Source organism: Geotrypetes seraphini, chromosome 1 (assembly GCF_902459505.1).
Source record: "Geotrypetes seraphini chromosome 1, aGeoSer1.1, whole genome shotgun sequence".
Classification (NCBI taxonomy): domain Eukaryota; kingdom Metazoa; phylum Chordata; class Amphibia; order Gymnophiona; family Dermophiidae; genus Geotrypetes; species Geotrypetes seraphini.
In genome coordinates, this window is record NC_047084.1 from 23077311 (window position 1) to 23104620 (window position 27310).

The following is a 27310-nucleotide window of genomic DNA, read 5'->3' on the forward strand; positions in this document are numbered from 1 at the left end:
GCGATCGGACACACCGTGCCGCGATCGGACACCCCTCCCCCCCCCAGCTTCTTACAGTCATCTGGGCACCGGCACCTGCATGTCCTGTACTTGGTGCTGGTGCCCGAAGATCATCCTCCTCCTCTGCTGGGCCTTGAGCATCTGTGCATGCTCAAGGCCTGCGAGTTCACGTTCAGAACCCATTTCTTGCCTACAGCCGGTACCATCATGACTGTCTGAAGATAAGTCGGCTGTTGCCTCTTCATATATATTTTTTATTCGGGGAGTTGGCTGGGGAGGGTTCTTTGAGTGCATTTTGCATTTTTTCACACTGATTTGTTACTATTATTATCACCTTAAATTGGGGTTTGATTTACACATACAAGAGGCCACCAGTGATGGTGTGCAGGCAGAGGTACTGTACCTTTGTCTTATACTGTGAAGCGCCGGAGTTGTTCTCCCTTCGCTGATCCTCACACTGAGGTGGCCTCTATCACTGTTAATTCATTTGATGATTTAGCTTTATTATTATTTATTTAATTCAGGTGTGTTATTCTGCATTTGCACTCTCAGAACCCTTAGACTAGTGTTTGCCTTATTGGTTGTATCTTGTATCCATCTTTGGCATTAACATTCAATGTTTCCATTTTTCTGCTTTCTTCTCAAAATCCATGTCTTACCTTCCCTTCCTCTCTCTCTCTCCTTCCCTCCCTATTTCTATGGCCTGACATCTCTATCCTTCCCCCCCAGTGTAACATTTCTCTTTCCCTTCCTCCTTTCTGCCCCCTGCAGTCCATCTCCCTTCCCTTCCTCCTTTCTGGCCTTCCTCCCAGTCCAACATTATTTTCTCTCTTCTTACTGCATGCTTCTCCTCTGGTCCTCCTTCCATTAACAAACGTATCTCTCTCTCTCTCTCTCCCTCCATAAGTCCAACTTTTCACTTTCCCCCTTCCCCAGTGTAATATTTCTCCTTCCCTCCTTTCTATCCTCCCCATCCATCTTGCCCGCTCCATGAGTCCAACACTTTCTGCCTCCTGGCTCCTGCACACTTTCTCTCTCTATCCTTACCTCTTTCCTCAGTGGCATCCCTCCTTCCCATCCCCCAACCCAACAAGGCTCTCTCCCCATGCACCATCTCACCCTCCCCTCTAGTGTGTAGCACCTTTCCTTTCCCTCCCTTTCTGCTAGGTCCAGCAGTATCTCTTCTCCCTTCCTTTTACCTCCTCCTTGTCCAGCAGTACTCCTTCTCCCTTCCCTGCTCCCCTTGTCCAGCAGTACCCCTTCTCCCTTCCCTGTTCCTCCTGTCCAACAGTACCCCTTTGCCCTTCCTTGCTCTCCCTATCCAGCAGTACTCCTTCTCCTTTCCTTCCTCCCCTGTCCAGCAATACCTGTATTTTGCAGCTGCAGTCTTGAACACAATTTCGCACACTGGGCACGAAGAGAGGCACCGGCGTCAGCTGACTTGCAACTTCCTGCTGCCGTCACATATGCCAGGACTCCTGCCTTCGTGTATCCAGCAAATACGCGAAGGCAGGAGTCACGGCATAAGCGACGGCAGCAGAAGTTGCAAGTCAACTGACGCCGGCGCTTCTCTTCCTGCCCAGAGTACGAGATCAGGTACAAGACCACAGGCCGCAAAATAGCACCTGGGGAGGGGGGCCGCATGCGGCCTGTAGCCCATGAGTTTGAGACCGCTGCTCAAACACATATCTATATACAGTACTCGAATATAAAATGAGATTTTGGGGCCCAAAAAAAGGCCCTAGGGGGTCTTGGTCTATAGTCAAGCTCTGCACTATTTCACCTCCTTCACAGACCCATGGGCCTGCCTTAAACCCTGGTGGTCCAGCGGTGAGCCTTGACAGGCGTGATCCCTCCTGCATTCTGTCCCTGGTGGTCCAGAATTGAACTGGGGCATCAGAGGTAAGCTATGGATGGGATCTGGGGGGCAGGAGGGAGGTGGGGTGGACCAGAGTCGGCTGGGACTGAATGCGGGAGGGATCGCTCCTGTCCAGGATCACTGCTGGACTACTAGGGCTAAAGGCAGGCCCGCAGGAAGCCTTCAATGGCTGGGGCTGCCAGGCTGGGTCTAGAGCTCAGGCTGGGGTTGAAAGGCTGGGTCTAGAGTTCGGGCTGGGATGGCCAGGTCAGGACTGAGGATGAGGCTGGGACAGGCCAGGACAGGATATCTCAGGGAACATAAGATGATTGGTACCAGTTGGGGGAGAGAAAGGAAAGAGAGCATTACCATGATATAAATCCTTGGTTTATATTTCATTCAACCTTTCTCTCTTATTTTTGGGGAAAAAGGTTGAAACCTCAGTTTATATTCAAGAATATACAGTATTAATTCACATAAGCACAGCTTCAGTAATGCAAATTTGCCCTTTGCCTATATCCTTGCATAAAACTCATTTCTTAGATAAAATTATTTATTATACAGAACAAACACCTGCCTATGAATGCATCTTAATCTACCTATAGTACATGTATTGTTTCACACTAGAAAGTAGATTTCTGACATCCCTGCTTCACAAACCCATTTAAATAGACAATAAGCCTGAAAGAGAAAACTGTGAAGACATTCAGGTACACAGAGAGAGTTCATTTAGTTACATTATGATACCCTGAAGAATTTTTCTCTAGAAGATTATTGTACTGATATAATATAATGTATCAAAAGTGCAGTAATGAATGCTATTAATATGAAAGTAGCTGGGCAGGAAAAATAGTGATAGGAAGCTAATAGGACCACACCGGATAATCAACTGGATAAAAATACATAGGAGATCCATATTCACATCATGAATGTCCAGTATTAAAGATCATACATAATGCAAGAAATATTTCTTCACACAACGTGTAATTAAACTCTGGAAGTCGTTGCCTAAGAATGTAGTGAAATCAGTTAGCTTAGAGGGGTTTAAAAAAGGCTCAGATAATTTCCTAAAAGAGAATTGAGATAGCCTGGGGAAGTCCACTGCTTATTCCTAGGACAAGCAGCATAAAATGTGTTTTACTACTTGAGATCTTGCTAGGTACTTGGGTCCTGGGTTGGCCACTGTTGGAAACAGGATACTGGGTTTGATGGATCTTCGGTCTATCCCAGTATGGCAATTCTTATGTAAGATGAGAGAGTCAACATTGCCCTGTGAAATATTGACAATCTAGTCATGCTCCAAAAAGACTAATTATGTACAAAGATTATTTTACGTTCAAAAATACATCATTTTAAGACAGTAGATACAATTAAATACAAAAAAATACCCCTCACTTCTCAAACAGATATTTAGCTACACCAATAGCTTCTAAAATTTTAAAATCAGGCATAGGTAACTGAGAAAGTTTTATCATGAAATTTTTGCCCAGTTATGCTTCTAATCACTTTAATAGGTTGTAATACGAGGGGTGTTCAATAATTTATCTACCTGAGTATGAAAGAAAGTAGCAAGCGTGTTGAAACAAGTCTGTGCATGTTGTGACATGTCTCAAGGTTACTCATGCACAATTGAGGCTCAGTGCGAGACTAACATTCCAAGAGACATGATGTCAGGAGAGTCCTCATGCGAATCAAGTAAGAAACTGCTAGATTTAAAGGGCCTTCACAAGTGATGTGCATGATGTCATCGCACTTCTTGATGCCCTGAGCCACTATGTTCAGGGTGCCACAGCTTCGCAACGTTTGCAAGACACTGGTCTAAGATGACATCTAGATCTTTTTTCTTGGGTGCTGACTGCTTGGGTGGACCATAACATCATGTTACTGTGATTTGGAATATTCTTTCCAATGTATAATTGCCCATATTAAATTTCATCTGCCATTTGGATGCTTTTCCTATGGTCTTCTTGCAATTTTTTACAGTCCACATGTATTTTAACCAGTTGAATAATTTAGATTCATCTGCAAATTTAATCACCTCACTTGTTCCAATTTCCAGAACAGATCACTGCAGTTCACTAATCAACCTCCTCCACTAAGAAAAATGCCAATTTAACTCTACCCTTTATTTTACCATGCCATCCCATACATTTTCTTCTATACCGAAAGTTTAGACTAGGATTCAATATGGTTTATAATAAGATTATTGATCACAGGACATGAACACTGAATGAAATATTAGGTGGATAGAGTTCTGAATGAGTTCATGTTATGGGTCTGAGGAGAAACGGTGAGTCTTGTCACAGGTGAAGAGGGAGGTTGTTCTATATCTTTGGTCCCTGGTTCGATTAAGTCAGTGGTCTCAAACTTAAACCCTTTGCGGATTTGTAGGTACTTGGAAGGCCTCAGAAAAAAATAGTTAATATTTTATTAAAGAAATGACAATTTTGCATGAGGTAAAAACTCTTTATAGTTTATAAATCTTTCCTTTTGGCTAAGTCTTAATAATAATATTGAAATTTATAGCTAAAGAGACAAATGATTAAGAAACTATTTTATTTACTTTTGTGATTATGATAAATATACCGAGGGCCTCAAAACAGTACCTGACGGGATGCATGTGGCCCCTAGGCCATGAGTTTGAAACCTCTAGATTAAGTGGATTCATGTAGCTTCTTCTGAAGTGCGCCTGAAGGGTGGGGGGAAGAGGGGAAGGCTAGTTTGAACTATTGATGCGGTCTGGTGTTGAGAAAGGAGCAAATGACATTGATTTCTGTGCTTAGTCCTGCAGAGTTATCACCATAGATGGATTTGTGGACCATGCGCCAACTGAGAAGGATCAAACCCTATATCTCCACACCTGACCTAGCCCAACTCCTCTACACATATGTCCTCTCCAGAATGGATTACTGCAACTCCCTATTTAATGGAGTAGCCAAAAAAGATCTCAAGCGCCTCCAGCGGGCACAAAATTCAGCAATCCACCTCCTACACAGCCCCAACTACCACGATCCCATCTCTCCAGCATTCCGCGCTTAACACTGGCTCCCAATTAGCCAACGCTGCGCATTCAAGGCCCTGGTAATAGAGCATAAAAGAATTTACGCCACCACCCCTTCCCACATAAAATCCAAGCTAACCATGTACATCCCCATCCGCACCCTCCGCTCAGAAATGGAGAAACGCCTATGCACCCCCCCAGGAAGGTCCCTCCTGTCAGACACCGCCCGCAAACGCTCCTACAGCCACTTCATCCAACTCTGGAACCAACTCCCCCCACAAATCAGACTACAGAACTCATTAATGACCTTCCAGAAAGCGGTAAAAACCCTCCTCCAACTAAAATTCAACCACAATCTACGCCTCACTCCCCCTTAAACCCCACCCCACCCTCTCTTCTCCATTCTAATCTTCTACATAAATTGCTGTATAGTCCACTCTTAACCTGTACTTAAATTACTGTATAGTTCTTGTATTTAAACTACTGTTCTTAAATCACTGTATAGTCCCTATTGTTAAACTACTGTATAGTCTTTGTATGTCCAAATATACTCCAATGTGAATGTTTGCTTGTAGACCGTTCTGAGCTACTGGGAGGACGGGATAAAAATCTAAATAAATAAATAAATAAATTGTATTACAGTATATCCTCCTCTTCATGGGGAGCCAGTGTAAGTCTTTCAGGAGTGGGGAGGCACTCTCGAATTTACTCCACCAGAAGATTAGTCAGGCAGTTGTGTTTTTAAGTAGTTAGTCTTTTGCAATCTTTTTCTGCAATACCCCTGTATAGGTAGTTGCAGTTATCCAGTTAGGGAAGGAGAACCGCTTGCGCGATTGTTCTGAAGTTAGGCTGGCATAGCATTGATCTGAGTCAGAAGAAGAATTTCCTGACTAGTATGTTGATTTGATCCATGCAGGTGAGTTCCGAGTTTAGGGTAACTCTCAGTACCTTTGAAAACCCCTCTATTTTGAGTTTTTCCCCCAGTTGGCAGCATCATGTCCATGTGAGGTAATATGTTGTAGTTTCTGAACCATAAGATCTTAGTCTTTAGCTTATTGAGTTTGAGAAACTTCACTGTTACTCATACACTGAGGTCATGGATCAATCTGATATGGTGTCATTGAAGGCATCCTTAGCTGGGCTCAGCAGGAAGTTGTCATCTTTGTAGGAGAATACATGGACTTGTGAGTTTCAGAATTTCCTACCTAAAGCACTAAGGTATATTTTGAACAGGGAGGGACACAGAGGTGAGCCTTGTGGTACTCCACATCAGAACATTGCCTCCTATCTCATGGCTTTTTAATTTGCATTGGAGTCTCTCATGAGGGAGTGAGTCTGTCAAAAGCTTTCTGAAAATCTAGATACACTCACTACATTAACCAGCTCATCTTTGTCCACATGTTTGTTCACATCTTCAAAGAAATGCAGCAAATTGGCAAGGCAAGACATCCCTTGGCTGAATTCATGCTTACACTGTCCCATTAAACCATGCTTGTCAATGTGTTCAATATTTTTATTCTTTATAAGTTTCCACTATTTTGCCCGGCACTAAATTCAGACTTACCTGGCTGTAATTTCCCAAATCACCTCTGGAACCCTTTTTAAAAAATCGGTGTTATATCTACAACCCTCCAATCTTCATGTACTATAGATGATTTTTTTTTTATTATTATTTTATTTCATAGAACACACACAAAACAAACTATCAACACATCCAGAAACATAAGAAAATGAAAAAAAAAATTTGTAATAAACCACAAACAGCAGCCCCACCCTTTTGCCATAACATGCTATTTACACGATGGTGAGTGCTAAGGAAAATCTTTGGGTCAGCTCAGGCAGTGTATTATGGATGTTATTGCTGGCAAGATTTTCTGGATCAGGGGTGTGGTGGGCTAGGGGTGGACCTCTGGATTTCATTTGGATCCTGTTCCAGGCCTGTGAGTTGAGGCATTCCATGAGGGGTAGGGGGCTATTCTATCCTACCCTCAGCTGCCTTCAGTGTCTAAATGCCCTAAAGTGCCATGAGACTTAAATATAGTGCATAGTTTAGAAAAGGTAAGGAGGGTCTTTGATGAGTAAAGCAAAGTTACTTACCTGTAGCAGGTGTCATCTGAGAACAGCAGACAAATATTCTCACAAGAGTAATGTTATCTACAGAACCTGGCATGGACTGTCAAAAAGTGTACTGTCACTTTAAAAAATTTAAGACTGCTCGTTCCACGCGTGCGTTGGTGCCTTTCTGCTCGACATTGGCTCGCGGGACTTCCAGTTCAGTAAGATAGCTAAGAAGCCAACTAGGGGAGTTGGGAGGGTTGTAAGAATTTATACCTGCTGTCCACAGATAACACCTGCTACAGGTGAGTATAAGAAGGCATTATATTCTCACGTGTGAGACTCCAAAGCTGCCAGGATGATGCCGAAAGGGTTTAGAAAGAAGTTAGCCTGTCTGGAATAATACTCCAAAAAGTAGTGGGATGTGAAGGTGTGAATTGAGGACCAGGTGGCTGCCTTACAGATGTCTTCAATAGGAGTGGATCGAAAATGGGCTACTCAAGTTGCCATTAAGAACATAAGAATAACCTTACTGGGTCAGACCAATGGTCCATCCAGCTCAGTATACCGTCTTCACGGAGGCCGATCCAAGTCACAGGTACCTGGCAAAAACTCAAACAGTAGCAGCATTCCATGCTACCGATCCAAGGCAAGCAGTGACTTCCTCCATGTCTGTCTCAACAGCAGACTATGGACTTTTTCTCTAGGAACTTGTCCAAATGTTTTTTTAAACTAGCTACATTAACCACTCTTACCACATCCTCTGGCAACGCATTCCAAAGCCTGAGTGAAAAAATATTTCCTCCTATTGATTTTAAAAGTGTTACTCTGTAACTTCATTGAGTGTCTTCAGAAGGCGACTGACTAACTGGTGCCACCACACCAACGACCGCTGAATATAGATAATGTTTGATTGATTTCTTCACTGCTCATATGCTAGCTATTTTCATGGGGTTTTGTTTCTTATTTGATTTAAAAGTCTAATTGTATTGGATCCCTATATTTGAAGACCTGACAATTTTCTTTTTAAATGTTTGCTTTGTTAATGGATGGATTTCAAATCGCTAGAATTAATTTTATATAATATCAAAACAATTGCTGGTGAAACACGAACAACTTGTCTGAACCGGAAAGGAGAAAAGCCGCGGCATACCCTGACCAAAGTCAGCTGGAAATAAACTACTGGAACGCTGCAGCTCTCTCGCCATTGCCGGAGACCCAAGCGCGCGCCTGATTCTCGCTGACACGTGGCCGCTGCATCAACGCTCCTAGAAACATAGTCGGATTCAAGCCCCGCAAAATTTACCCTGCTGCGGCCTGCATAGAAAGAAAATCAGACTCGGGGAATAACTAGAAGAACGGAATAAACAGGACTACTACTGCTGCACTGAAACCCAACAAGGAGAACAAGTGCAAGCATGAAATCGCACCGCTACTGCCGCGCTGTAACCAACAAGGAAACCAAGCGTGTATATGCAAAGGGCGGGAAAGTCCCAGCTCCCTCAATGGATTTCTAGTCATAAAACTTAGCCTCAATAAAATATCCATTTCTTAAACGTACGTTGACCGAACCCACAGTTCTAAGACTCCCAAACAGAACCTGAAGTTCAAAGAACAGTAAAAAACACATACATACTCACAAGCTTGTTGTTAGGGCCGGTTGAAGCCAGTAAGAGCTGGTTGTGTATCACTAACAGGGCAGAATGTAGCAACTGTGGTCTCCCTTTTTTTTTTTAAACAGAGAAGGGAAAGAAGAAAAAATCGAGACCCAGTCAGACCCTCTAGCAATTGAGGAAGGGTGAGGCAGGGACCTGGGAGGGCCCAGGTGTAACCCCTAAAGCCGGCACCGTTCAGCCGGACACCCCTGTCTCACTGAAGAGAAACCTCAACAGGAGAAAATAATTTTCCAGTCACAGCCAGAATTCAGGAGCTAGTTGAATAGTGACCATCACCTGCTGGGAGATAGAGCATACTGAAGATACAGGAGGAGTGCCAGCCAAATGGACCACCTGTTAATCAGTTTCTCTATCTCCGTCTGCTGGTAGATGTGTGTTATCCCATTGGTCTCTGGATTCATCTGCTGCTGTTGCTAAGGAAAAAGCATTAAACAAGTAACTAGTAACTCTAAAGGCTCCTTTACGAAGGTGCGCTAGGGCCTTAACGCGCAGTATAGCGCACGCTAAATTGCCCCGCGCGCTAGCCACTACCGACTCCTTTTGAGCAGGTGGCAGATTTTCGGCTAGCGCACACTAATCCGGTGCGTGTGATAAAACCGCTAGCACACCTTCGTAAAAGAAGCCCTAATATTTACTTTTTCCTTGAAGTAACAAATAACTTCAATAAATTATTTTTACAAAGTAATTTGTCCAACACCGACCCTTACCCATTCCACTCCATTCAACCTGATTGTTCTGATCTCTTTTGTTCATTTCTTTTTGGTGAATAGGAATACCAACCGCTCAAGTCCTTAAGGAGTCCCATGAATAAGAGCAGATATAAAGCAGGGGATAGAAGTAATTAAGCTTGGATACTGTGCATGTCACCAATAAAGCAAACTGCAGATGTGCCAACATTGCTATTTCTTTAGAGTAGATGAGTATATTAATGGTGAGAGCAGCAGCTGAGAAACCAGAGAAGCCCAGTCCAAATCCCGCTGCAGCATTTTGTGGTTTTGGGAAGGTTATTTAATCTTCCATTGCCTCAGGTGCAAACTTAAATATGAGCCCTTCGGGGGACAGAAAATATCTGACGTACCTGAATATAGCTCAACTTGATTTGCAACTGAAAAAAAAGATGCGAGCTAAATCCAAAATACCTTCTCTACTTAAACTTGTTGCAAGACACAGACATGTCGCTTCAACATATATTCTTGCACCTCAAAGCTTTCAAAACTAATGTTGCTAATTACTAGACTGTTGATTTTTGCCTTTTGGCAGGCATATTTTTATATCCAGTTCCTTTATCTACTACTTATTTTAGAAGCTCAAATTTAAATCTGTGAGCTTTCTGGAGTAAGAAATGTAACCATGTGATTTATCTTGCAAGTTATTTAAACAAGGAATATTAATATTAGATTAACTTATCATATAAGACTAATTCTCTCTAGTTCCTGGTTCATATTTACTTAAGAACATAAGATTTGCCGCTGCTGGGTTAGACCAGTGGTCCATCATGCCCAGCTCACATGGCGGCCCTTAGGTCAAAGACCAGTCCTATTTGAGTCTAGCCTTACTTGCGTATGTTCTGTTCCAGTATGAACTTATCCAAACTATAACAGCCTCCGGAAGAGCGTTCCAGATTTCTACCACTCTCTGGGTGAAGAACTTCCTTACGTTTGTACAGAATCTTTTCCCTTCTAACTTTAGCGAGTGCCCTCCCTTCTAACTTTAGTGAGTGCCCTCTCATTCTCTTCACCTGGGAGAGGGTGAACAATCTCTCATGGTATCTTCTTCTGAAACAGTCAATCCAAGAATGCAGCACAGAATGTAAAAGATGCCATGAACTGATGAACAGAAGACTAATGGGATAAGTGGTTAGAGCTGCTGCCTCAGCACCCTGAGGTTGCAAGTTCAATCGCAGCCTGCTCTGGTGACTCTGGGCAAGTCACTTAACCTTCTACTGCCTCAGGTTCCAGATACCACCGTTAGACTGTGAGTCTCCTAGGACAAATAGGGAAAATATTTAAGAGTACCTGATTACTATTTAATGTATTATAAACTGCTTTGGGTGAATCTCTTCATGAAAAAGTAGTTATTAAATGTAAATAAATAAGTAAAATTATGAATGTACAAAAATTATACGATACATGCTAAATACATTGCTTAAATAACAAAGGCTCAGAAACATATACTTTCCAAAGTATAAATGTTTGAAATAGAAAAAAATCTTATCATAAAATTTTTACCTTGTTTTTCAGGGTATACATAGCTTTGTCCTCTGCACCATATTTAAAGCACTGTCTGATCCAGCTGTGAATAGTCCATTCTTTCAAAAACGAACAGTTTGGACTGTGCCGAAATCTAAAGTTGAAGACAGGAAAATAAATTTATAGTTTTTCTTTAGTGGACAATAAATACATATGAGTATATTATTCTAAGGAAAAATTGTTATTGAACATAAGAAATGGTGATCATGCATTTCAAAAACAGATAAGTCTCAGTTTTGATATAATATTGTCATCACAAACAAAAATTCCTCTGCAACTTTCAAGATTCCTGGCTGCTAACTTGAAAAGTTTAAGACACTCAAAATAAACTGATATGGAACAGCATTCATTTAGAGAGAATACTTATTGCATCCAAAATTGTGCAAGTATAGTATTTATCAGTAGAAGAATGAAGGTGTTGATGCCCCTGTACAGGTCGTTGGTGAGGCCCAACTTGGAGTATTGTGCTCAGTTTTGGAGACTGTATCTGGCGAAGGACACAAAAAGGCTTGAAGCGGTCCAGAGGAGGGCGACGAAAATGATAGGAGGTTTGCAACAAAAGACGTATGAGGAGACTGGAAGCCCTAAATATATATACCTTAGAGGAAAGGAGGGTTAGGAGAGATATAATTCAGACAATCAAATACTTGAAAGGTATTAACGTAGAACAAAATCTTTTCCAGAGAAAGGAAAATGGTAAAACCAGAGGATATAATTTGAGGTTGAGGGGTGGGAGACTCAAGAGCAATGTAAGGAAATTCTTCTAAATTAAACTAAACCTTAAGTTTGTATACTACATCATCTCCACAGAAGTAGAGCTCGGCACGGTTTACAGGAATTGATATAGAAAGAACTCCAAAGAAAAGTAGAAGAACTTGGTACAGAGAAGTTTAGAGAGACTTAGTATATCGAAGAGGGAGAGGTCGTTACATTTTAGAGAAAAGCCATGTTTTTAAATGTTTTTGGAAGAGTTGGAGGGAGGTCAGACTCCAAAGCGGGATAGTAAAGCTGTTCCAGAGTTCGGTGATCCTGAAGAAGAGAGATGTCCCTAATTTTCCTGCATGGGATATGCCCTTTAAAGAGGGGAAGGATAGTTTGAATTTTTGAGTAGATCTGGTGGTGTTGGGATTCGAGGAGTTCCAAGATAGTGGAAAAAGGGGAGGAAGGATGCCGTGTAGAGACTTGAAGGTTAGGCAGGCGCATTTGTAGTGAACTCTAAGGATTACTAGGAGCCAGTGAAGCTTAGACAGAAGCGGGGAGACGTGGTCGAATTTGCTTTTAGTGAAGATTAGTCTAGCCACAATGTTCTGAATCCGCTGGAGTCTATGAAGGCTTTTCTTTGTTAGGCTTAGGTAGATGGAGTTACAGTAATCCAGTCTGGAAAGAATAATGGATTGAACGAGGACAGCAAAGTGTTGTTGATGGAAGCAGGATCTCACTTTCCTTAACATATGAAGATTGAAAAAGCATTTTTTTACTAGTGAGTTAAGGTGGTCGTTAAAGGACAGTTTAGAATCAATGATGATGCCCAGAACTTTGCTTGAGTGTTCAAGCTGCAAAGTGGTGCCAGAGGAAAGTGGGATGAGGGTGGGTAGCTGATCTAATTTTGGGCCGAGCCATAGTAGTTTTGTTTTGATCTCGTTTAGTTTCATTTGCACGGTGAGGGCCCAGGATTGGAGGTTTGATATACATGAAAAGATGTTCTCAGAGAGATTGGTGAGGTTAGAGTCGGTCTCGAGGAGGACAAGGATGTCATCGGCGTAAGTGTAAAGTGTTTCCAAGGGGGATAGTTGGAGGAGTTTCAGGGAGGACATATAAACATTGAAAAGAATCGGAGATAGTGAGTGATGGACGCTTGGAATGCTCTCCCAGAGGAGGTTGTGACGGAGACCACCATTCGGGGATTCAAGGGCAAGTTGGATGCATACCTTCTTGTGAATCACATTGAGGGATACGGGTAAACAAGGTATTCATCAGGGAACACCTAGCTTAGTCTCCGCGTGCGCGGGTCGCCGGTCTAGATGGACCTAAGGTCTAATCCGGTGAAGGCATTTCTTATGTTCTTATGTTCTTAACAGATGCTCAGGAAAGAGGTAACTTAAATGGAGTAAAAACAAACCGCATCTGCAAACAAGGACTGCTCTTATACACTACATACAGATAATATAAACTCATCGAGAAGTTTCTAGCTTGCTCAGTTCGTGGATTGCTGTAGCAGTGATGGCACCGCCACGTAGCTTTAGATCTGGTAATGGTGTGCAGATAAAAAAGGCTGCCGACAGCACCTGATGATAAGCTTGCGAGCATTCACACCCGGTCAATGCTGGTGGGTCGGTATTCTTCCAAGAAGTCATCTAATTGTTGTGGATTGGTGAAGTTTTTAGTCGAGTTGTTGTATGTGATCCTCATGGTAGCCAGGTACATCATCCCGAATTGTGCCTTGAGTTCTCTGAGCTTCGGACGGAAGGCAAGAAGTTGTTTACGTTGATGAGCCGTATTTTTACTTAGATCGGGTACGATTAGGATGTTGTTGGAATCCAGTTTGAGCGGAGCTTTAGTCTTAGCTTCTTGCATGACTTCTATAAGCTGTGAATATCGCAGAAAACGAACAATGATGGGCCTGGGATAGCGAGGGTTAGCAGGCCTGAATGAGGGAACACGGTGGTCATCCCTGAAATCTACCATACATGAAGCAACAAGCCTCTACATTAAATCAGTACACAAACGGCAGAGAAACAACAAACCCCAATGGTACTCCGCAGAAATCTCGCACCTCGTCAAGGAGAAGAAAAAAGCATTTATTTCCTACAAACGAACGGAGACTAGGGAAGCTAAACTAGAACATAGGGCGAGGTCTGCAGCGGTCAAAACGGCAGTCAGGGAGGCTAAACTTCGAGTGGAAGAGACTCTGGCAAAGAACATGAAGAAAGGGGACAAATCCTTCTTCAGGTATATTAGTGATAGGAAAAAGAACACAGACGGGATAGTACGCCTTAGAAAACCAGATGGGAACTGCGCAGAATCAGATTCCGATAAAGCAGAACTACTGAATGAATACTTCTGCTTGGTCTTCACCTGCGAGGCACCGGGGCACGGTCCGCAGTTGCAGGCAAGGACCAGCGTGGAAGACCCGTTTCAGAATTTCGAGTTCACACCTGGCGATGTCTACTACGAACTGGCAAGACTCAAGGTGAACAAAGCCATGGGACCGGACAATCTACACCTCAGGGTGCTCAGTGAGCTGCGTGATGTCCTGGCAGAACCGCTATCAGGACTCTTCAATCTCTCCCTAAGTTCGGGGAGAGTCCACATAGACTGGAAAACAGCTAACGTCGTTCCACTGCACAAAAAGGGTTGCAGGGCAGAGGCTGCAAACTACAGACCGGTGAGTCTCACATCAATACAATGCAAACTCATGGAAACACTAATCAAACGTAAATTAGACGCAATCTTGGATGAGGAGAATCCCAGTCAACACGGATTCACCAAGGGTAGGTCCTGCCAATCCAATCTCATCAGCTTCTTTGACTGGGTAACAAAACAGCTAGACTTGGGAGAATCCGTGGACGTTGTATACCTAGACTTCAGCAAAGCTTTCGATAGTGTCCCGCATCGCAGGCTGTTGAGCAAGATGAAATCAATAGGGCTTGGAGAAACACTAACTACATGGGTCAATGACTGGCTGAGTGGCAGACTTCAGAGAGTGGTAGTTAATGGTACCCTCTCTAAAACATCGGAGGTGACCAGTGGAGTACCGCAGGGCTCAGTCTTGGGCCCGCTCCTTTTCAACATATTCATAGGGGACCTAACTCAGGGGCTTCAAGGTAAGATAACGTTATTCGCTGACAACGCCAAACTATGCAATATAGTGAGAGACCGATAGTATGACACAGTCTACATTTGTTGGAGCTTTGGTCCTCGACCTGGCAGCTGGGCTTCAACGCTAAGAAATGCAAGATCATGCACCTCGGCAGCAGAAATCCGTGCAGAACTTACACCTTAAATGGTGAGACCTTAGCTAGAACTTCAACAGAACGAGACTTGGGAGTGATCATCAGCGCAGACATGAAAACTGCTGATCATGTGGAGAAGGCTTCATCTAAGGCAAGACAGTTGTTAGGTTGAATCCGCAGGAGTTTCATCAGCCGGAAGCCTGAAGTCATAATGCCATTAAACAGAACCTCATTTGGAATACTGTGTGCAATTCTGGAGGCCACACTACCGAAAAGATGTGCTGAGAGTAGAGTCGGTGCAACGGATAGCCACCAGGATGGTCTCGGGGCTCAAGGATCTATCGTACGAGGAAAGGCTGAAAAATTTGCGGCTGTACTCACTCGAGGAACGTAGGGAAAGAGGAGACATGATCGAGACGTTTAAGTATATTACCGGCCGTATCGAGATGGAAGAAGAGATTCTCTTTCTCAAAGGACCCTCAGCAACAAGAGGGCATCCGCTCAAACTCAGGGGCGGGAAATTTCATGGCGACACCAGGAAATATTTCTTCACCGAGAGAGTGGTTGATTCTTGGAACGAGCTCCCAGTGCAGGTGATCAAGGCAAACAGCGTGCAAGAATTTAAGAGCAAATGGGATGCCCATGTGGGATCCCTTAGAGGGTTAAGCCAAGGGAACCTGTCACCAGGAGTGGGATCCCTAGAATAGTAGACTTGGGGGTGGGTCAGTAGAGTGGGCAGACCTGATGATATCTGCCGTCATCTTCTATGTTTCTATGGTGGGCCCTGTCTAACTCAAATTCCCGTGTAAATTGTATATCTAAAAGTTTAGGTATTAGGTCCTCCATAAATTTAAGCGTGTCGGACCCTTCTTTACTTTCCGGTATCCTGAGGAATTGTAAGTTGTTCCGTCTGGATCTCAAATTTGAATCCTCCAGCTCCTTTTTAAGCTGTGTCACTCGTTTGATCTGGTGCTGTAATGTGGCTACCGAAGCTTGCGTGCCCATGTGCTGAGCTTCTAGTGCATCCAGTCTTAGTTTCAGTTGGGAGAAATCAGTTCACAGTGCTGTTAGATCAGATCTCATTTCCAATATTTCGTCCTTAGTCTTGTTAACCGTGTCGCGCATGGCGCGAATCTCCATAAGGACTGTTTGGATGGTATCAGCTTCATCTTTATCTTCAGATTTTTTATTCGGAGAGGACGGTTCCGGATTGTGTCTTTTGTTAATCTTGTTGGCAGACATAACAAGAATCTCTCCAATTGTTTTAAAATCAGAAATAATAAGTTTAATCACTAAGAAAATATCAATTTTTGACGATGTTTGCTAGAGCTCAGTGATCAAGCTGCCATTACTCACTGCGCCCCCCCCCCCTTTTCCCCATAAACTTAAGAATTAGAGGCTGAATGGAAATTGGCCTCCTTCCACAAAGTACTTGCTCTAAAGTAGATCCTTCAGTAAGCAGGTTTTCAAGTCGGAATCGGAACTGTAGAAGGGTCCCGTTTTTTTTCTTATCTCTTTTCACAATGTCCATACATTTTCAGGAAACAAACACCTTCTACACCCCACTACACCCCCACCCTATAGCTGTTGTTCAATTGTAATTTTTAATGGTGATTAATCACATTTTAATCATGATCCAGAAAACCCTCCCCAAGGGCTTCCACCTCTTCCCAATGTTCCTTGTGCATTAGCTTCCTGTTTCATTTCAAACAGCTGGTTGCACTGCTTTAGTTAGCAAGGGAGAAACAGGTTCCCCCTCCCCCCCTTTACTGCAGTGCACATAGGTTATTCCCAGGACTTGGCTAATCTCTCAATTATTACTTTCTTTAGATTAGAAATTGAAATGCAGCAATCAAAATACATTTACTGTTCACAAAGGAAAAAGTGTTTCTGTTTCTTAAAGCAGGAATAAACTTTTTCTTCTTAAAGAAGCTTTCACCAACCATCACTATCTCTTTCATTGGCTTGTTACAGCATTTTTGAATCTTCCTTTATTTCAGAATCCCAAACATGATCACAATCCATGCTCTCATTGCCCTCAGAGTCTAATTCCCAGCCCTCTGTTTCTGAAGCTGATTCATAACTGGGCATAATCAGAGGTTCTAACCTGGTTACCTTGGGTGGCTTCAATAAACTGCTGCCAAGCTACCACATTCCTTTCCCTGCTGGAGTTTTGATTCTGGCTGCCTGACCTTTAGTCAACTTGTTACAAACGTTAAGGGTTTGGAATCTCTGGGGGTTGCTGCTTCCATCTTGGTTCCTGTCCTTCCTTAGAACCTGCTCTGTGTCACCCCCTTCACTCTTTCCACCCCCCTGTTTAACTAGTTCAGCTGGGATGTGTGAGCTTTCCATTGGTTTGCCAATTAACTCTCTCTCTCTCTGTTAGTTTTTCTCGGGTCTGCTGTACTGCTGCAGTTAAGGGTTTCTTTACTGCTCCCCCCTTAGTTCTGTGCTGGGAACTAAACTGCTTCTGTGTGCAGGATGTCCTGCTGTGACAGGCTCCTTATCACGAGGTAAAAGACTGTTTTACTGACGAGCTGTGGCTTCTGATGTTCTTGTTGTGGAACCATTCTTGTATCAGTCTATCTAATAGTTGCTGCTTGTTTGTGACAGTGCAGCCATGCATCTTGTCCTTCATGATCTTCCAGACATTCTTGATAGGATTCATGTCTGCAGTGTTCCCTGGCCAGTCCAGAAATTTTGTTTGTTTTTGGACCAAGTAGTTCTTAATTTTCTTAGTGGTATGGAAGTGAGCCTTGTCTTGTTCAAAAATGACTTCTTTGTCAAGGTTTTCTATTTGAAGAAGTCCCGTATCTTTCGCTCCATTAGATGCACCTGACCATAAGACGCACCCATCTGTAGAGGAGGAAAAAAAACAAGAAAAAAAAATTTGGTTCAGAATTTTTTTTCTTCGTGTTTCCTCCTCTACACGTAGGTGCGTCTGGTGAGCCTGTTTATTGGACTGAGTGAACAATATTGAATTAAAGGAAATAGAGACCTCACCTACAAAAGTACATTAAAAGGGGCACTGAACATAAGAATAGCCTTACTGGGTCAGACCAATGGTCCATCTAGCCCAGTATCCTCTTTCCATAGTGGCCAATCCAGGCACTGGCAAAAACCCAGAGTAACAAGATTCCGTGCTACCATTCCCAAGGCAAGCAGTGGCTTTCCCCCATGTGTATCTTAATAACAGACTATGAATTTTTCCTCCATGAACTTGTTCAGACCTTATTGCCTCACACCATACAGAGACTAGTAATTGTTTTGGACAACAAGAGATTGCAGTACAACCCTTAGCAATGCCTTGTTCCATCTCTTCAGAAAACCCATAGGGCCAATTTTTTTCCTCATAAGAGGATAAATGCACTTCTAAATAAGAGAAGGTGTGTACTGGTATAAACACTGAGCTAGCGCCACTAAAAGCCTCATGAAACCGACATAAACGAGGGAGGAAGCCTAAACTAGTTTAACAGCAAACATTAATGAAGCCACAAGCCCCAATTCTGCAGCCCTATCAGGCTCCTGGCTGGGCCTCCACAGTTCTCCCGATGGCAGAGTCAGCCGGGTGTGTACGATGTTCCTAGGCCAGAAGGAACAGGGAGGGCGAGCGAAGTGCTCACCTTCTGCAGGAGAAACAGCAGCTCCTGGGCCTGGCGCTCACTCGCGTTCTGAGAAGGACATTCCCCACCATCTCTCTTCGGCAGCCTGACCGGCATCCATTTCCTCCTGCCACTGCACTCCACAGCCAGAAGGAAAAGGGAGGGTGGGCGAAACGCTCACCTTCTGCAGAAGCAGCAGCTACTGGGCCTGGCGCTCACTCGCATTCTGAGAGAGACACTCCCCGCCGCCGCTCTTCAGAAGCCTGACTGGCACCCGCTTCCTTCTGCCACTGCACTCTACGGCAGAACTAAGGGCAATCGTTCGGTTAAGCCGATACGTATAAATAAATAAATAAAACAGCGCGAACTGACTGCAGCCAATCTCGGAGTGGTGCAGGACCAAGAAGGAAGCATGAAGGTTGCGCTCCTGCGTTATACACCGCTCTGCAACAAGAAAGGCCCACTGCTAGTTAAAAAAGGTACTGGGGGGGAGGTGTATTTGCTCCATAAAACGTACCCTCTTTTCCACCCCATTTTTGAAACCTTCTGATTCTGGTCCCGTCACATGGTCCCATCAACAACATGCAACCAGCTTAGGCCTTGCAAACTAATTGCTATACCATCACAGAAAGTGGGTGTGTGACTGTCTGAACTACATTTGTGGAATTTCTTTCCAGGGTATCTACACATCAGTTGAGCATGATCATCAAGGTTTTGCATTGTGCTCTTATCCACAAATACAATAACGACGCAACATGATTTCACTATGACTTGAGTAGCTGAAATGAATAATAAAAGTTTTAAAATTAGTATTTCTTCAAAAGAAAATGGTTCTGAAGCTGTGAAAAGATTTTAAAAATTATTTTCATAAAACTACATTGGCTCAGTCTTCTGCAGCCCAGGATGATTATTTATTGACCCAGGACAATCTTTTCTTCTTCATGGCTTCTGTGAGCAACAGCTTTCTCAAAGGACGACATGCCTTCAAACCTACTCTAAAAAGTTGACGACGTACAGTTCTCACACTTGCTGACACTGCATGTTCTCTCCACTCCTGCTGCAAGCACTGCAAACTCGCTTTCCCGTTCTACAGACACATGTTGATCAATATTCGGTCATCCCTAGCATGGACAAGGGCTTGCAACAACAGGCAGATATTCTTCTAGGCAACAAAATTTCACCTCTTGCCAACTTTTTTCGAAAGACATTCAAACTGTGTGGCAAGATGTTCAGCTTTCAAGCAATTTCTTACCCATTACTAGATTCCCATGTTCAAGTATAAATGTTATATACATCACAAACACTTGCTAATGACCAGAAAAGGTTTGTTAAATAATTTAATAAATAGCAAGAACAACCAAAAATGGGGTGTTTCAGTCTGTAGTCTGTGCTGAAATGTAATTGAGTTGGTCTGGACAGCAAATGAAAAGTCTTCCATCTCAACTGTCATGCTGAGGCAGCACACCGATTCCCAGCACAGACATTCCATACTGTAACCAGGGGTAGGGAACTCCGGTCCTCGAGAGCCGTATTCCAATCGGGTTTTCAGGATTTCCCCAATGAATATGCATTGAAAGCAGTGCATGCAAATAGATCTCAAGCATATTCATTAAGGAAATTCTGAAAACCCGACTGGATTACGGCTCTCGAGGACTGGAGTTCCCTACCCCTGCTGTAAGCATTAACTAAACACAGCAGTTTAGTTTACACTGATTTTAGCTGTCTGAAAACTTTCAGCATTGCCAAAATCCATAATAATTTGGCCAGCACAATAGCAATTATTAAGAAAGCTTTATAGCTTGGTCACTAGCTTTCACAGTAGAATTACAACAGTGAAAAAACAAAATACACAATTGAGTCATTAAGAGCCAGCAGCACAGGGATGGAGATGTAGCCAGAGGTGGAATACATAGTAGGGAAAGCAGATATGCCTCATGGAATCATTTACAACCCTTCTACATGTACGTGTGTGCACATCTATGCATCTTTGTGCAATGAAGTGCTTCTTGGGCTGCCAAACAGATCTGGTCAATTTTAACTAGAAAAAAGAGGCTTGGAAGGTGTTGCGGCAACACATTTAAAGGTAAGTACAGTGTCTGCTACATTCTGTCTCTGTTTCTGCAGATGACTGGAAATTGCTTGGATGGTATTTGCACAAACACTGGCATTTATTATTGTTATGGGCAGCAAAATAGAGGTAAAACAAGCAGCATACCATTGGAAATCTAAATCAGTGTTCTTCAACCTTTTGACACCTATGGACCGGCAGAAATAAAATAATTATTTTATGGACCGGCACCGGTCCGCAGACCGGCAGTTGAAGAACACTGGGCTAAGTCGTGCCCATCTCCACCCCAGACCCTGCCCCCATAATAGTACTAATTGTAACACCATATTTTCCATTCATTTTTCATATATACTACACACAATATAATCGTATTAACAACACATAATGGTTAACCACAAAATTAAAATACACAAAACACACTGTATGTTTCTCAACATTCATTCCTACCAGAAAACAGATAACTCCATGCAAATGCAGGATCAAAAACTAAAAGTACTAATATTTACAAATAAACCCTAAGATGCAAGACTCTGCAAGCAGTGCAACCCCAGGGGAAAAGAAACAAATGCAATTCTTCCTGAACAGACAGCAGCTATAAATCAATCACTAAATAAAAAATTAAAAGTATTCCCCTTACCATTGTTGTCTCTCTCCCTCCATGCTGTGCCTTGCCTTCTGGTCTGCCCCCAGTGTTATCTTCGGGCCAGTCCACAGTGTGATCAACACGGCGTCTTCGGGCGGCTCCCTTAGTCTTGCAGTGCACAAAGCTGTGGGCAGCGCATGTCCCATGCCTCATCTGGAAGCCTTCTCTCCGACGTTGCGACATCAGAGAGAAGCTTCCGGTTGAGGTGCAGGATGCACGTAGGAGCCTTTTCCCATGAAGACGCTGCGTTGATCGCACCATGGACCAGTGGCTGCAGAACACTGTCTTGGGCCCGTTCTAGGATTTAAAAGTAAACTAGACGCACATCTCCTTATGAGAGGCATAGAGGGATATGGGTGACTAAAATTACGCCAGGTGTACACCTGGCTAGGCCCCGCGTGTGCGGATCGCCGGACTTGATGGACCAAAGGTCTGATCCGGAGATGCCATTTCTTATGGAGGTGCCGGCCCTGTGGACCGGCAGAAAATTTCAGTGGACCGGCACCAGTCCACGGATTGGCGGTTGAAGAACACTGATCTAAATGTATAAGAACTGCCATACTGGGACAGACCACAGGTCCTTCAAATCCAGCATCCTGTTTCCAACAATGGCCAACCCAGGTTAGGTCATGAGTACCTGGCAAGTATGCGTACTGTTAAGCATCCACAGTGTCGAAAGCTAAAGCCACCCTGCGCAGTCCACCCAGTTTTAGGCACCCTGAGCAGTCCAATTTCTAGCACCGGAGAACATAAGAATAGCCTTACTGGGTCAGACCAATGGTCCAACAAGCCCAGTAGCACGTTCTCACGGTGGCCAATCCAGGTTACTAGTACCTGGCCAAAACCCAAGGAGTAGCAATATTCCATGCTACTGATCCAGGGCAAGCAGTGGCTTCCCCCATGTCTTTCTCAAGATTTAACTGTGTAACCCCTTTGCCATCAAGTTCAATCCCTTTGAAAATTGCCCTCTTCATGGTTAAGATATAGCAGGTATTCCACACAGCAGCACATCTCTACACAAAGAGAAAAATTAGTTGAGACAATAAAATGAATAAGGCTTTCTTCATTGTAGCAGTTTTCCGGGCCTCGCCACTTTGTTCATTTACTTTATAACATTCAAAACTGTGGCATACATTTATTGTTCACTGTAAAAATAAAATAAATGTTTTAAGAAAACAGGAGCAATAATTAGTACAAGTATGGGTTATAAATTAAATTCTTATGATTCCATTGAGACTATGAAACTAGGAAAGAAAATCTTATCTCATAGTTGCTATAGCAACAGCTTATCCCATCCTTCTCTTCAGTCTATGGAGCTCATTACAGATTTCACCAGTAGATTATATTCAAACCTTGCTCTTTTTAAATGTAAAAACAGAGATGTATTATACAGAGAGGCAGGAAGAAAGCAATCATAAGACGCTCGGAGAAGTAAAGGATTCTGCAATCTGTACACAGGTGCCAGTTCTAGGTATGCAGTGGGCACCTGAGAACCCCAATATTGAGCAAAGTCTTGAATGTTGTTTAATATCTGCTTTAGGACCAGTCAGCGGGTTTTAACCAGATAGAAATCTTCTTAACACTTAGATTGTGAGCCCGTTAGGGACAGAGAAAGTACCTGTATATAATAAACACTTTTGTTGCATTACAGAAAGACGGTATTATCAAATGCATTGCTCATTGCCTATTACTTGGTTCAACCTAGCTGAACATTGACACATAGATTTTAGTCCTGCTTCAGCCATGCCCCTTTGAAATCTCTGTGTGACGTAGACTTCCACATGTGAACAGTGGCTTTCTGACACTGGTATTTACACGTACTGTATATGTGAAAAATATACTTAAGTGCCATTATTTACATATGGCTATATTCCTAAAATGATTAATTTATTTAAAAAATTATATACGGCGTTCCATTTTGTCTTCTCTATAAGTGGGTGGGGGGAGACTGTCAACTATAGATTTTTTTAAGACTACCCCTTAAGTAAACATTACTACTCAGCATAGTACATGATAATTAACACAACTGAATTATGGAATCATGCGTGGTATTAACAGATCATATTCTCCAGAGCTTTCTAGTACTTGCTAAACAATTTTACTGAGTGTATGTGGGATTTCCTAGAGTGTGACAGCTCATAACTGTTTTTATTTTTGTATTTTCTACATATGCTCACAAGCTCCATGGCTGCCCTTAGAACTTTTCATACTTTTTAAGGTAACCCTCCCCCCCAAAAAAAAAAACCTCTTCTATTCTTAGAGCGGCTCAATATAAGCTAAAGTATTTTTCTAACTTTTGATTCAAACTGTATTGCCTGATATTTTTCATACAGGGGACGAATCAAACCGCTGATCTTTATTTGTCAGGTTTGAGGATCCAAAATGGCTGCACACTGATCAGGCTGTAAGGCATGTCTGGGAGCTCTCTACTAGAGGTCTGCACGGGAACGGAGATTGCGGGAATCCCCCCCTAACCCACGGGACTCCCACAGGGACCCCCCTCTGGCCCACGGGACTCCCACAGGGACCCCCCTCTAGCCAACGGGACTCCCACGGGGATGGAAGGCTTTGGAAGCAGGGTTCGTCCATATAATATAATGGACACGTCAGCCTTAGTAAAAGAGGGGGTTTATAAATTAATTACCTGAACAGAAAACAAAAAAGGGTTCCACCAAAGAGATTCCACAAGGAAAACAGCAACACAAACACAAAAGAAACTGTGGAATTGATGATCCTGTCAGAAGTAATTGCTGCTTTTTATGGGGACGGGCGGGGATGGAGGTAATTCCTTGCGGGGATGGGTGGGGACGGAGAGGATCCTGACGGGGATGGGTGGGGATGGAGAGGATCCTGGCGGGGATGGGTGAGGTTTCTGTCCCCGTGCAACTCTCTATTCTCTATTTGGGAACTTTGCATAGCTCAAATTACCTGAAATGCCAAAATGGAGAGGGAAGAGCTCTGCTGGGGCCTCGCGAGGCTCTTTGGCAACATAGAGGACCTCCTAAGTCGGATGCAAGTCACCCCTGTGATAGCATCGGAGACGCTCCTGCTGGAGACACCGCGAGCTAGCGGATCCGCGACGTCCTCCTTGGGACTTGATACCATTCTAAGCCCCGACGCCAGGATATCGCCCCCACGTCCTCAGAGCACCAGTTCACCACGGAGGAAACAGTCTGACGGGACTCAGATACTGCAACTCCAGGAGGCCGGAGAGAACCAAGAAGGCGGAGCTGAGCTGGACACCATGTCTTCGGAGGGTGTCCTGGAATCGAACTCTGAGGCTGCGAGTCAACTTGGGGGCATGAGGATCTGATATGATTGCAACAGCATTACTTGAACTTTCAGATACTGAAACAGTTACACCTGCTACATTACTAGTGATGGTGGCTATGGCCCCTGATAAAAATTGGCTTATGAAAAATTTCTTTAAACATATGCAGAAAAAATTTCTAGGTTTAAAAGTACAAATGTACCCAGATTTAGCTAGGGACACCCAAAGATGACGGAAGGAGTTTCTATAAAACCTGGGGTTATTGCACTGGGGTTGACATTTTTCCTACGTTATCCATGTAAATGTGTGGTTCACTATTCTTTACAGAAATATGTCTTTTTTGAACCCTTTCAGTTAAAGGCTTTCCTTTCAATGTCACGACTGGAGAAGGACAAAGTTAAAACTTAATGCCCTAAAGTATAGTGTATAAGAGATGACTAATTCAATTGAATATCAACCTGATCGTGTATCCTATCTTTTGCTAATTATTGGTTTACACATATATTTTTTTCTGCTATCTACCTTTTGGATCTCTTTTATTGGGAACTAGAGCGATTAAGAGAAAAAAAAATTTTTCTTCTTTTTCTGTATTGATTTATGTACCTGATTTGTTCTTATATTGCTATCTGTACAAGTTCATACTTGAATGTATTATGAAAATGATAAAAATTTTAAAAGATCTTTATTTGTCACTATCTATCATACTACTGGTAAAAGAGAAGAATCCAATTGCTAGAATTTAATATCAAGAATATACAATAACCCTGAATGATGTTCTCTGATGCAGTCCTTTAAATATGAGGATCTGTCTTAAAATTGGATAGTCAAATAAGCTTTGTTGTTAGAGAGAGTAGAGTTATGAATACAAGTTTGCTTGGCTTTCCGAAGTTGTTTTTCCAAAGAGATAATATCCTGAGAGATACGGCGGGCCCTAGAAGACATATATTGCAAAATGGCCCCCCCTCAATACCGCTTTGAGGGTATCCCAGAATAAGGTCAGGGTTTCCTGATGTTGAGCATTAAACTGACAGAATTCCTCACATTTAGTAGACAGGCAATCACGGAAATGTTTGTCCTGATGGAAATAAGCAGGGAAACGCCAATTAATGGCCCATACATTAGATGGAGGAAGCTCTAATTCTACCCAGTAGAGTGCATGGTCTGAAATAACGTAGGTCCTAGCACAGCAGAGCAGACTCTTGTGAAAAGGGATAAAGAGACTAATATGTGGTCTATCTGAGACATTGAGCCATGGGCACAAGACAAGTAGGTATAATCCTTCATTGGCGGGTTCAATAAGCACTAGGTCCAGGGCAGTGCATAAGAATGGTAAACCCTTCCCAAGCCCCAAACTGGAATCCCCAGTGTGGGAGGAGCGATCCAGACTAGGATCTATGACCTGATTAAAGTCTCCAGCTAGGACAACTGGCAAAGACGGAGAGCATGATGTTACCTGGACTAGTTTCTGAAAAAAGAATATGTTCAAAGTTATTAGGAGTGTTGACAGCAAGCAAATAGAATTCTAGATTTGGCATTTGGACATGTAATAAAACGTATCTTCCATAGGCATCCTTCTGAAGTTGTTTAATCTGCCCCACAAAGCCCCTACAAACCAGAACAGCCGCATACCCCTTTATGCTGTGAGTTTGACCAACCCAAGCTGTAACAAGTTTAGATGCTCATCAATAAGCTTGGTTCCCTATAAATAGGCTATGTCGACTACCTGTCTTTTCAACTGAGAGAGTATCTTTGATATTTTAATCAGGGATGCGATCCCTGCAACATTGCAGGTGATTAATTTCAATTTAGACACTGTCACCTATTTCTGTAGTCAAAGATGAGAATTCCAGAAAAGTAAAGATATAATACCCTCTGGGCTCCCAATCCATACCCGGAGAGATAGAGTTGGAACTGTAATAACAGCAATGTAGTTTTCACAGCATCAAATACCAAGGGAAAAATAAGAGGAACATAGACAAAAGGTAAGAAAACAAAAGAAACACCACCTGTACAGAGGGAGCCGAACATGCTCCCAGCCGAACATGAAGCATTGTAAACCCATCTCCGCCACCACTTCCTTTAAACTCAATACCTGCCCCCCAAGTACATATAAATTTTAAAATAAATAGGCAAAACATGCACTTCATGCTTTTAGATGTATATTAATAAACTGTCTCTCCAATTAAAGCACGTTTCATTGTTTTTTCGTATGTGGATTTTCACTTAGTTGCTGTTTTGGGGGCAGAATTGATTCAGCAGCTGTGATCCTATTCCCCTTAAGGACAGTTATTCTGATATCTTAACACACTTATAATTACAGAATTTCCCTTTTGTCGACACCATAAAAATCCTGGGAGTGACGCTAGACCGTCACCTCACTCTTGATTCTCACACAGAGCTATTGTGATTTCTCAACACTATGGAAATTAAGAACCATCAGAAAGTTCTTCGACACAGCTTCATTCTGACTACTGGTGCAAGCCTCAATCTTAAGCCTGCTCGACTACTGTAATATCATTTATCTGGGGTCTCTCAAGAAAACCATTCAAAGACTCAGAATCATACAAAATTCAGCAGTGCGACTGATCTTCAATATAAAAAAATGGGACCACATAACCCCTACTACCCAAAACTCCACTGGCTACCCCTAGAAGCAAGAGTGCTGTTCAAATTTGCCTGCCTTTGTTTCAAATCCATTCTGGGTTTGGCCCCCCCTATACCTGGTCGCCCACTTTAAATTGGACTATTCCATCAGGCCAAAACGCAGAATACAAATATTCAGCCACCCAATAATAAAAAACTGCTGATACAAAAGATTCCTTGACAGAACTCTTGCATTCCAAGCAAATCAACAGAACGGCTGGCTAGGTAATCTTATCAAGCACTCTTCATCCTACCTTAACTTCAGAAAACTAGTCAAAACCAACCTGTTTA

The 27310-nt window shown here is 42.9% G+C and overlaps 1 protein-coding gene across 3 annotated transcripts in view; it reads right to left on the minus strand.

The window, feature by feature from the left end:
- The window catches only part of MRPS27 (mitochondrial ribosomal protein S27), a 144822-nt gene that overhangs the window by 58988 nt on the left and 58524 nt on the right, over positions 1-27310 (minus strand). For all 3 annotated transcript variants that reach the window (XM_033929102.1, XM_033929083.1, XM_033929093.1), the window contains exon 5: positions 10819-10933. In XM_033929102.1, coding sequence (XP_033784993.1) covers positions 10819-10933 — 115 coding nt within the window. The remainder of the gene's footprint in view (positions 1-10818; positions 10934-27310) is intronic.